The 13,627-nt window shown below is 39.4% G+C and overlaps 1 protein-coding gene across 1 annotated transcript in view; it reads left to right on the top strand.

Annotated features, from left to right (window-relative positions):
- The window catches only part of fn1b (fibronectin 1b), a 76,596-nt gene that overhangs the window by 61,887 nt on the left and 1,082 nt on the right, over nt 1-13,627 (top strand). Inside the window, exons 35-44 of the mRNA XM_062034923.1 lie at nt 1-147; nt 208-297; nt 1,693-1,881; nt 5,192-5,281; nt 10,573-10,976; nt 11,792-11,930; nt 12,597-12,782; nt 13,006-13,131; nt 13,298-13,404; nt 13,496-13,591. The exon at nt 1-147 is cut by the window's left edge and continues 33 nt beyond it. Coding sequence (XP_061890907.1) covers nt 1-147; nt 208-297; nt 1,693-1,881; nt 5,192-5,281; nt 10,573-10,976; nt 11,792-11,930; nt 12,597-12,782; nt 13,006-13,131; nt 13,298-13,404; nt 13,496-13,591 — 1,574 coding nt within the window. The remainder of the gene's footprint in view (nt 148-207; nt 298-1,692; nt 1,882-5,191; nt 5,282-10,572; nt 10,977-11,791; nt 11,931-12,596; nt 12,783-13,005; nt 13,132-13,297; nt 13,405-13,495; nt 13,592-13,627) is intronic.

The raw sequence follows: 13,627 nt of genomic DNA, 5'->3' as shown, positions 1-13,627 counted from the left end.
AGGTGAAGGGCGACTCTTTCACCCTCAACTGGCGCTCCAAGGGAGACACGCTGACGGGGTTCCTGATTGAAGCCACGCCCACCTCCAGCTCAAGCCCCGCCATCGTCAAGACCGTCCCGGCGGACGTTTACACCTACACGGTCTCGGGTAGGTCTCCATGGCGACGAGCATCGTCATCCCCTTGACAACTCTCATGTCTTCTTAAAGGACTGCAGCCAGGCACCACCTACTCTGTTCACCTGTACACGCTCAATGGCAACACCAGGAGCGCACCTGTGCCTCTTACTGTTCAAACAGGTACCCTGCGTGCATGTGTGTGTGTGTGTGTGTGTGTGTGTGTGTGTGTGTGTGTGTGTGTGTGTGTGTGTGTGTGTGTGTGTGTGTGTGTGTGTGTGTGCACTTGTCTCACCGTCCTTGTGTGGACATACACTTGATAAACCACCTTTCTGTGAGGATCTTTTGACTGGTGAGGACATTTGCCTGCTCCTCACAACTACACAAGTCAAATATTTTTTTTACTTTGTGTGTTTTGCATTCTGAAGTGAGGTTGCAACTAGGGATGTCCGATAAATGTTTTAAAATGTAATATCGGAAATTATTGGTATCGTTTTTTTTATTATCGGTATCGTTTTTTTTTTTGGTTTGTTTGTTTGTTTTTTGTATTAAATCAACATAAAAAAACACAAGATACACTTACAATTAGTGCACCAACCCAAAAAAAACTCCTTCTCCCATTTACACTCATTCACACAAAAGAGTTGTTTCTTTCTGTTATTAATATTCTGCTTCCTACATTATATATCAATATATATCAATACAGTCTGCAAGGGATACAGTCCGTAAGCACACATGATTGTGCGTGCTGCTGCTCCACTAATAGTACTAACCTTTAACAGTTAATTTTACTCATTTTCATTCATTACTAGTTTCTATGTAACTGTTTTTATATTGTTTTACTTTCTTTATTATTCAAGAAAATGTTTTTAATTTATTTATCTTATTTTATAAATTTTCTAAAAAAGTACCTTATCTTCACCATACCTGGTTGTCCAAATTAGGCATAATAATGTGTTAATTCCACGACTGCATATATCGGTTGATATCGGTATCGGTAATTAAAGAGTTGGACAATATCGGAATATCGGATATGGGCAAAAAGCCATTATCGGACATCCCTAGTTGCAACTCTTTACTCCCATCTAGGGCTAGATATATATTTTTTCATCATTCTAGCTATAGTGGAAAGGGGGGCCCTCACAACCTACTAACCAAACCTGGGTCCACACAAAGTAGGCAAGACATGTATGTGTGTGTGCGTGTGTGTGTGTGTGTGTGTGTGTTCTTGTAGTGTAGTCTTCTTGGGACATAAACAAGGAAAAGTACCTTCCATAATGTTTTATGAGTGAGACCCTCCCTTAGGACCAAACTAGGTGGGACAACTAAAGGTAAAAAATAGTTTTTGTATTGTTTTTGAAAAGGAAGAAAGTGAAAATGGCCCCGCATGATTTCATTTTTCAGTGTGTGGCCCTCACACCCCTGTTGTAAGAGTCGTGCTGGACAGTGAGCTGATAGTTTGAGCTTGTTGACTATGAACTCTCTATCACGGGACTCATGGGGGTTACAGAAGAGGAGGTTTTGAAAGGGGAATGGAACCATCAACCATCAACCAGTCAGCAAATGTTTCCCCTGCAGCTAAACCAGCCGTCCAAGCTCCCACCGACTTCCAGGTGACATCTTTGACTCCCACCGACATCTCCTTCACCTGGCAACCTCCTGCCACGCCCATCACGGGCTACTACGTCACCTACTCGGAGCCCAGGGCCACGCCCAGGGAGCTGAAGCCACGCCCCCACGCCGGCCAGAACTACGCCACCATATCTGGTATGTTTATGTAGCGAGTTAGTATGTGTCACGTGTGGGCAGGTCTAGTTAATAAGTATGTGTCACATGTGGTCAGGTCTAGTTAATAAGTATGTGTCACATGTGGGCAGGTCTAGTTAATAAGTATGTGTCACATGTGGTCAGGTCTAGTTAATAAGTATGTGTCACATGTGGGCAGGTCTAGTTAATAAGTATGTGTCACATGACTGCCAGGTCTAGTTAATAAGTATGTGTCACATGTGGGCAGGTCTAGTTAATAAGTATGTGTCACATGTGGGCAGGTCTAGTTAATAGGTATGTGTCACATGTGGGCAGGTCTAGTTAATAAGTATGTGTCACATGTGGGCAGGTCTAGTTAATAAGTATGTGTCACATGTGGGCAGGTCTAGTTAATAAGTATGTGTCACATGTGGGCAGGTCTAGTTAATAAGTATGTGTCACATGTGGTCAGGTCTAGTTAATAAGTATGTGTCACGTGTGGGCAGGTCTAGTTAATAAGTATGTGTCACATGTGGGCAGGTCTAGTTAATAAGTATGTGTCACGTGTGGGCAGGTCTAGTTAATAAGTATGTGTCACATGTGGGCAGGTCTAGTTAATAAGTATGTGTCACATGTGGGCAGGTCTAGTTAATAAGTATGTGTCACATGACTGCCAGGTCTAGTTAATAAGTATGTGTCACATGTGGGCAGGTCTAGTTAATAAGTATGTGTCACATGTGGGCAGGTCTAGTTAATAGGTATGTGTCACATGTGGGCAGGTCTAGTTAATAAGTATGTGTCACATGTGGGCAGGTCTAGTTAATAAGTATGTGTCACATGTGGGCAGGTCTAGTTAATAAGTATGTGTCACATGTGGGCAGGTCTAGTTAATAAGTATGTGTCACATGTGGTCAGGTCTAGTTAATAAGTATGTGTCACGTGTGGGCAGGTCTAGTTAATAAGTATGTGTCACATGTGGGCAGGTCTAGTTAATAAGTATGTGTCACGTGTGGGCAGGTCTAGTTAATAAGTATGTGTCACATGTGGGCAGGTCTAGTTAATAAGTATGTGTCACATGTGGGCAGGTCTAGTTAATAAGTATGTGTCACATGTGGGCAGGTCTAGTTAATAAGTATGTGTCACATGTGGTCAGGTCTAGTTAATAAGTATGTGTCACATGTGGGCAGGTCTAGTTAATAAGTATGTGTCACATGTGGGCAGGTCTAGTTAATAAGTATGTGTCACGTGTGGGCAGGTCTAGTTAATAAGTATGTGTCACGTGTGGGCAGGTCTAGTTAATAAGTATGTGTCACGTGTGGGCAGGTCTAGTTAATAAGTATGTGTCACATGTGGGCAGGTCTAGTTAATAAGTATGTGTCACATGTGGGCAGGTCTAGTTAATAAGTATGTGTCACGTGTGGGCAGGTCTAGTTAATAAGTATGTGTCACGTGTGGGCAGGTCTAGTTAATAAGTATGTGTCACATGTGGGCAGGTCTAGTTAATAAGTATGTGTCACGTGTGGGCAGGTCTAGTTAATAAGTATGTGTCACATGTGGGCAGGTCTAGTTAATAAGTATGTGTCACATGTGGGCAGGTCTAGTTAATAAGTATGTGTCACATGTGGGCAGGTCTAGTTAATAAGTATGTGTTACATGTGGGCAGGTCTAGTTAATAAGTATGTGTCACATGTGGTCAGGTCTAGTTAATAAGTATGTGTCACATGTGGGCAGGTCTAGTTAATAAGTATGTGTCACATGTGGGCAGGTCTAGTTAATAAGTATGTGTCACATGTGGTCAGGTCTAGTTAATAAGTATGTGTCACATGTGGGCAGGTCTAGTTAATAAGTATGTGTCACATGTGGGCAGGTCTAGTTAATAAGTATGTGTCACGTGTGGGCAGGTCTAGTTAATAAGTATGTGTCACATGTGGGCAGGTCTAGTTAATAAGTATGTGTCACGTGTGGGCAGGTCTAGTTAATAAGTATGTGTCACATGTGGGCAGGTCTAGTTAATAAGTATGTGTCACATGTGGGCAGGTCTAGTTAATAAGTATGTGTCACATGACTGCCAGGTCTAGTTAATAAGTATGTGTCACATGTGGGCAGGTCTAGTTAATAAGTATGTGTCACATGTGGGCAGGTCTAGTTAATAGGTATGTGTCACATGTGGGCAGGTCTAGTTAATAAGTATGTGTCACATGTGGGCAGGTCTAGTTAATAAGTATGTGTCACATGTGGGCAGGTCTAGTTAATAAGTATGTGTCACATGTGGGCAGGTCTAGTTAATAAGTATGTGTCACATGTGGTCAGGTCTAGTTAATAAGTATGTGTCACGTGTGGGCAGGTCTAGTTAATAAGTATGTGTCACATGTGGGCAGGTCTAGTTAATAAGTATGTGTCACGTGTGGGCAGGTCTAGTTAATAAGTATGTGTCACATGTGGGCAGGTCTAGTTAATAAGTATGTGTCACATGTGGGCAGGTCTAGTTAATAAGTATGTGTCACATGTGGGCAGGTCTAGTTAATAAGTATGTGTCACATGTGGTCAGGTCTAGTTAATAAGTATGTGTCACATGTGGGCAGGTCTAGTTAATAAGTATGTGTCACATGTGGGCAGGTCTAGTTAATAAGTATGTGTCACGTGTGGGCAGGTCTAGTTAATAAGTATGTGTCACGTGTGGGCAGGTCTAGTTAATAAGTATGTGTCACGTGTGGGCAGGTCTAGTTAATAAGTATGTGTCACATGTGGGCAGGTCTAGTTAATAAGTATGTGTCACATGTGGGCAGGTCTAGTTAATAAGTATGTGTCACGTGTGGGCAGGTCTAGTTAATAAGTATGTGTCACGTGTGGGCAGGTCTAGTTAATAAGTATGTGTCACATGTGGGCAGGTCTAGTTAATAAGTATGTGTCACGTGTGGGCAGGTCTAGTTAATAAGTATGTGTCACATGTGGGCAGGTCTAGTTAATAAGTATGTGTCACATGTGGGCAGGTCTAGTTAATAAGTATGTGTCACATGTGGGCAGGTCTAGTTAATAAGTATGTGTTACATGTGGGCAGGTCTAGTTAATAAGTATGTGTCACATGTGGTCAGGTCTAGTTAATAAGTATGTGTCACATGTGGGCAGGTCTAGTTAATAAGTATGTGTCACATGTGGGCAGGTCTAGTTAATAAGTATGTGTCACATGTGGTCAGGTCTAGTTAATAAGTATGTGTCACATGTGGGCAGGTCTAGTTAATAAGTATGTGTCACATGTGGGCAGGTCTAGTTAATAAGTATGTGTCACGTGTGGGCAGGTCTAGTTAATAAGTATGTGTCACATGACTGCCAGGTCTGAAGCCTGCGACTGAGTACATCATCAGGATTGTGGCCATCCAGAACACGCAGAGAAGTCCTCCTCTGGTGGGCAGAATCAGGACTCGTGAGTATTCATCATCCGTGTTTACACATCAGAGATGGGTAGGTTGTGAGTTCAAACCCCGGCCGAGTCATACCAAAGACTATAAACGTGGGAGCCATTACCTCCCTGCTTGGCACTCGGCATCAAGGCTTGGAATTGGGGGTTAAATCACCAAAATTATTCCCGGGCGTGGCCACCGCTGCTGCTCACTGCTCCCCTCACCTCCCGGGGCGTGAGGGTGATGGGTCAAATGCAGAGGATAATTTCCCCACACCTAGTGTGTGTGTGTGTGTGACTATCATTGCTACTTTAACTTGAACTTTTTACCCCCCTCACCCCTAAGGGGCGTGTTTGAGAGTTTTTTAAATATTTAATTGTGATTAATCACATTTTGTTGTTGTAATTAATCATGATTAGTCGCAGATAGACATTAATTATGATTAATCACAGACATTAATCATGATTAATCACAGATACATGGACAATAGTCATGATTAATCGCAGATAGACATTCATCTTGATTAATTGCGGCTAGATGACAGTAATCATGATTAATCACAGATGGACATTAATCATGATTAATCACAGATAGAAAGACATTAATCATAATTAATCGCAGATAGAAAGACAATCAAAAAATAATCACAGATAGAGACATTAATCGTGATTAATGTCTATCTGCAATTAATGATTAATCACAGTTATACAGTAATCATAATTAATCGCAGATAGACAATCAAGATTAATCGTGGATAGATGTTGAACATGAATAATCGCATCGTGATGAGAGTAACCTTGATTAATCACAGACAGATGTGCATTAATAATGATTAATCACAGAGACAATCATGATTCATTGCAGATAGATGGACATTAATCAGGATTAATCACAGATAGACATTGCATATGATAATAGATGGACAGTAACCATGATTAATCAGAGACGGACATTAGTTATGATTAATTACAAGTAGTCATTAATCATGATTAATCTCAGATACATGGACAATAATCATGATTAATCACAGATAGACATTAATCCTAAATAATTGCAGCTAGATGACAGTAATCATGATAAATCAGATAGATGGACAGTAATCATGATTAATCACAGATAGAAAGACATTAATCATAATTAATCGCAGATAGAAAGACAACCATAATTAATTGCAGATAAATAGACATTAATCATGATTGTCTATCTGCAATTAATGATTAATCACAGTTATACCGTAGTCATGATTAATCGCAGATAGATGTTAATCATGATTAATCACAGACAGATGTACTTTAATCATGATTAATTGCAGCTATATAGACATTAATCAGGATTAATAACAAATAGACATTGATCATTATTAATCGCAGATAGACATTAATCTTGATTAATTGTGGTTAGATGACAGTAATCATGATTAATCAGATAGATGGACATTAATCATGATTAATGTCTATTTGCAGTTAATGATTAGTCGCAATTATACAGTAATCATATTAATCGCAGATAGATGTTCATCATGATTAGTCGCAGATTGATGACAGTAATCATGATTAATCACAGACAGATGTACTTTAATCATGATTAATTGCAGATATATAGACATTAATCAAGATTAATAACAAATAGACATTGATCATTATTAATCGCAGATAGACATTAATCTTGATTAATTGTGGTTAGATGACAGTAATCATGATTAATCAGATAGATGGACATTAATCATGATTAATGTCTATTTGCAGTTAATGATTAGTCGCAGTTATACAGTAATCATATTAATCGCAGATAGATGTTAATCATGATTAGTCGCAGATTGATGACAGTAATCATGATTAATCACAGACAGATGTACATTAATCAGGATTAATAACAGAGACATAATCATGATTAATCGCAGACAGATGTACATTAATCAGGATTAATAACAGATAGACATAATCATGATTAATCACAGACAGATGTACATTAATCATGATTAATAACAGATAGACATAATCATGATTAATCACAGACAGATGTACATTAATCATGATTAATAACAGACATAATCATAATTAATCGGAGACATATGTACATTTATCATGATTAATAACAGAGACATAATCATGATTAATCACAGACAGATGTACATTAATCATGATTAATAACAGACATAATCATGAATAATCACAGACATATGTACATTTATCATGATTAATAACCGAGACATAATCATGATTAATCACAGATATATGTGCATTATGCATGATTAATAACAGATAGACATAATCATGGTTAATCACAGACAGATGTACATTAATCATGATCAATAACAGATAGACATAATCATGATTAATCACAGACAGATGTACATTAATCATGATCAATAACAGATAGACATAATCATGATTAATCACAGACAGATGTACATTAATCATGATCAATAACAGATAGACATAATCATGATTAATCACAGACAGATGTACATTAATCATGATCTATAACAGATAGACATAATCATGATTAATCACAGACAGATGTACATTAATCATGATTGATAACAGATATACATAATCATGATTAATCACAGACAGATGTACATTAATCATGATCGATAACAGATAGACGTAATCATGATTAATCACAGACATATGTACAGTAATCATGATCAATAACAGATAGACGTAATCATGATTAATCACAGACAGATGTACATTAATCATGATCAATAACAGATAGACATAATCATGGTTAATCACAGACAGATGTACATTAATCATGATCAATAACAGATAGACGTAATCATGATTAATCACAGACAGATGTACATTAATCATGATCAATAACAGATAGACGTAATCATGATTAATCACAGACAGATGTACATTAATCATGATCAATAACAGATAGACATAATCATGATTAATCACAGACATATGTACATTAATCATGATCAATAACAGATAGACATAATCATGATTAATCACAGACAGATGTACATTAATCATGATCAATAACAGATAGACATAATCATGATTAATCACAGACAGATGTACATTAATCATGATCAATAACAGATAGACATAATCATGATTAATCACAGACAGATGTACATTAATCATGATTAATAACAGATATACATAATCATGATTAATCACAGACAGATGTACATTAATCATGATCGATAACAGATAGACGTAATCATGATTAATCACAGACATATGTACAGTAATCATGATCGATAACAGATAGACGTAATCATGATTAATCACAGACAGATGTACATTAATCATGATCAATAACAGATAGACATAATCATGGTTAATCACAGACAGATGTACATTAATCATGATCTATAACAGATAGACATAATCATGATTAATCACAGACAGATGTACATTAATCATGATTGATAACAGACATAATCATGAATAATCACAGACATATGTACATTTATCATGATTAATAACCGAGACATAATCATGATTAATCACAGATATATGTGCATTATGCATGATTAATAACAGATAGACATAATCATGGTTAATCACAGACAGATGTACATTAATCATGATCAATAACAGATAGACATAATCATGATTAATCACAGACAGATGTACATTAATCATGATCAATAACAGATAGACATAATCATGATTAATCACAGACAGATGTACATTAATCATGATCAATAACAGATAGACATAATCATGATTAATCACAGACAGATGTACATTAATCATGATCTATAACAGATAGACATAATCATGATTAATCACAGACAGATGTACATTAATCATGATTGATAACAGATATACATAATCATGATTAATCACAGACAGATGTACATTAATCATGATCGATAACAGATAGACGTAATCATGATTAATCACAGACATATGTACAGTAATCATGATCAATAACAGATAGACGTAATCATGATTAATCACAGACAGATGTACATTAATCATGATCAATAACAGATAGACATAATCATGGTTAATCACAGACAGATGTACATTAATCATGATCAATAACAGATAGACGTAATCATGATTAATCACAGACAGATGTACATTAATCATGATCAATAACAGATAGACGTAATCATGATTAATCACAGACAGATGTACATTAATCATGATCAATAACAGATAGACATAATCATGATTAATCACAGACATATGTACATTAATCATGATCAATAACAGATAGACATAATCATGATTAATCACAGACAGATGTACATTAATCATGATCAATAACAGATAGACATAATCATGATTAATCACAGACAGATGTACATTAATCATGATCAATAACAGATAGACATAATCATGATTAATCACAGACAGATGTACATTAATCATGATTAATAACAGATATACATAATCATGATTAATCACAGACAGATGTACATTAATCATGATCGATAACAGATAGACGTAATCATGATTAATCACAGACATATGTACATTAATCATGATCAATAACAGATAGACATAATCATGGTTAATCACAGACAGATGTACATTAATCATGATCAATAACAGATAGACATAATCATGATTAATCACAGATAGATGTACATTAATCATGATCAATAACAGATAGACATAATCATGATTAATCACAGACAGATGTCCATTAATCATGATCAATAACAGATAGACATAATCATGGTTAATCACAGACAGATGTACATTAATCATGATCAATAAAAGATAGACATAATCATGATTAATCACAGACAGATGTACATTAATCATGATCAATAACTGATAGACGTAATCATGATTAATCACAGACAGATGTACATTAATCATGATCAATAACAGATAGACATAATCATGATTAATCACAGACAGATGTACATTAATCATGATCAATAACAGATAGACGTAATCATGATTAATCACAGACATATGTACATTAATCATGATCAATAACAGATAGACGTAATCATGATTAATCACAGACAGATGTACATTAATCATGATCAATAACAGATAGACGTAATCATGATTAATCACAGACATATGTACAGTAATCAGGATCAATAACAGATAGACGTAATCATGATTAATCACAGACATATGTACAGTAATCAGGATTAATGGCAGATAGATGTTAATCATGAATAATCGCAGCTTGATGACAGTAATCATGATTAATCACAGACAGATGTACAGTAATCATGATTAATCGCACATAGACATAATCACAGATAGGCATTTTTCAAGATGAATGGCAGCTAGATATTCATCTAATTAAAACTGAGAGAAGTCTCCAGAAGGACTCACTAATCCTCATCATGGTCTGCCTCCACCAGAACCAGGATCCTTGCTGCCGGTGCCACTCCCTCATCGCCCGGGAGACGTGACTGACAGGCTGGACGTGCCAGAACTGGACCTGGGCAACCGGGTCCATCTGGTGGGCTCCAACGGGCAGGAGGGTGTGGGCGGTCAGAGCCAGCACGTGGAGGAGTACAACAACAACAACAATGGCGGTCAGGGTCAATGGCCGCTCGTCTTCCTTCCTCTGCCCGACGCTGACGGCCGCCGCCAACCTTACGTCAAACTCAACGTGCCGCATGGCCTCACCTTTCCTAACGAGTCACGTCTCCCCCTGGAGGCCCAGACCAGAACCACACTGTCATGGCAGCCCTACAGTCAGAGCAACGCCTACCTGGTCTCCTGCAACCCCGTCACACACCTGGATGAGCAGATGTTCCAGGTGAGCACGCACCTCACCTCTACTCCTCACCTGCCACACCTTACTTACCTGCTGGCTGTCACCTCCTCCTCACCTGCCACACCTTACTTACCTGCTGGCTGTCACCTGTCACGTCCTCCTCACCTGCCACACCTTACTTACCTGCTGGCTGTCACCTGTCACGTCCTCCTCACCTGCCACACCTTACTTACCTGCTGGCTGTCACCTGTCACGTCCTCCTCACCTGCCACACCTTACTTACCTGCTGGCTGTCACCTGTCACGTCCTCCTCACCTGCCACACCTTACTTACCTGTTGGCTGTCACCTGTGACGTCCTCCTCACCTGCCACACCTTACTTACCTGCTGGCTGTCACCTGTCACGTCCTCCTCACCTGCCACACCTTACTTACCTGCTGGCTGTCACCTGTCACGTCCTCCTCACCTGCCACACCTTACTTACCTGCTGGCTGTCACCTGTCACGTCCTCCTCACCTGCCACACCTTACTTACCTGCTGGCTGTCACCTGTCACGTCCTCCTCACCTGCCACACCTTACTTACCTGCTGGGTGTCACCTGTCACGTCCTCCTCACCTGCCACACCTTACTTACCTGCTGTCTGTCACCTGTGACGTCCTCCTCACCTGCCACACCTTACTTACCTGCTGGCTGTCACCTGTCACGTCCTCCTCACCTGCCACACCTTACTTACCTGCTGTCTGTCACCTGTGACGTCCTCCTCACCTGCCACACCTTACTTACCTGCTGGCTGTCACCTGTCACGTCCTCCTCACCTGCCACACCTTACTTACCTGCTGGCTGTCACCTGTGTTCAGGTGCGCCTACCAGGGACCACCACCACTGCCACGCTGGTGGGACTGACCCAGGGCGCCGACTACCAGGTCCTGGTGGAGGCCCTGAAGGGGTCGCTGAAACACAAAGTCCTGGAACAGACCATCTCTGCTGGGAACACAAGTCAGATATCATTCTTACTCGACACGATACTGTCTGATACATGTTGCACTAAGTCCATCTGATACCATCTCTGCTGGGAACACAAGTCAGATATCATTCATACTCGACATGATACATGTGTTGCACACGCGTGTATATATATACACACATGTATTTATTTATAAATATATATTTGCATGTTTATTTTTCGCTATATATACACATACATATATATATACATATAGTGTATATCCTTATATATATAAATATATATACTATAAACTTATACTATGTATGTGTGTATATTTATATACATATATTATTATATATATTATATACACATATATGTAATATGTATTATATTATAAATATATACAATATATTATTATATATAATTGATGTACATTTAACTTTGTACTTTCTGCTAGCTTAGCGTGTAACCTGTTTAGTTTCGTCCTCCAGTGATAACACTACTTGATAATGATACTTAAGAAGTGTAGTTGATTTTCCGCATGAGAAGTGACGAATATTAGCTGAGTGGAGCTCCTCATGAGTTCAAGTATCATCTGTGTTTGTGATCGATATTACAAGTTATTCATGTCCTTGTTTTTATACAAATGGGCCGATACTGATCGGTGATGGATCGACTAAGTGATATTATTCCTTCTCGTCTTCTTGTTCCTGAAGTTCCTGACGGACTTCCTTCCACGGTCCCAGACGGACTTCCTGCCACAGACGACGCCTGCTATGATACTTTCACCGCCACCTACCATGATGTGGGCGCCGAGTGGGAGCGCATGTCTGAGACCGGCTTCAAGCTGTGGTGCAGATGTTTGGGTCTGGGCCGAGGACACTTCCGCTGTGACTCCTCCAGTATGTAACCTCACCACTTCTCTTCCCCGTGTGCACACTCACTACTGGGGGTGTTGCCATGACAACGTTCAGGCAGTCAATTAAAGATATTGTGGGTGTTCCTACAAGGTGTTGCCATGACAACGTTCAGTCAGTAAAATAAAGATATTGTGGGTGTTCCTACAAGGTGTTGCCATGACAACGTTCAGTCAGTAAAATAAAGATATTGTGGGTGTTCCCATAGGGTGGTGCCATGACAACGGGCAGAACTACCGCGTGGGAGAAAAGTGGGACCGGCAGGCGGAGAATGGTCACATGATGAGCTGCACGTGCTCGGGGAACGGCAAAGGAGAGTTCAAGTGTGAACCTCGTGAGTGAACATTTGTCTCCCTCTAATGGTGGACCTGCCACACTGCATGTTGACTTATTTTCTCCCTCTGGTGGTGAACTTGCCACACTGCATGTTGACTTATTTTCTCCCTCTGGTGGTGAACCTGCCACACTGCATGTTGACCACCTTCACCTTCTCCCTGCAGACGAGTCAGTTTGCTACGACGAGGGCAAAACCTTCCAGGTGGGCAACCAGTGGCAGAAAGAATACCTGGGCGCCATTTGTACCTGCACCTGCCACGGAGGGCAGCAGGTATTGATTAGTGATTATTAGCCATCTTCCATATTGATGATTAATTATCCACGTTCCATGTGTAATATTGATGAATATTTGCTGACGTCAGGGCTGGAGATGTGAGAATTGTGTCAGACCTTCTTCTGCTGCTGCTGACACCGGCCTGCTGACACCTGTCCGATACGGAGGCAGCACACTCATCAAGGTGATATTAATATGAATACTACAACATGATATCATA

The sequence above is a fragment of the Entelurus aequoreus genome, linkage group LG02 (assembly GCF_033978785.1).
Source record: "Entelurus aequoreus isolate RoL-2023_Sb linkage group LG02, RoL_Eaeq_v1.1, whole genome shotgun sequence".
In the NCBI taxonomy this organism is placed as follows: Eukaryota; Metazoa; Chordata; class Actinopteri; order Syngnathiformes; family Syngnathidae; genus Entelurus; species Entelurus aequoreus.
The sequence above is the reverse complement of the archived record's forward strand: the minus strand, read 5'-3'. Positions and strand labels throughout refer to the sequence as shown.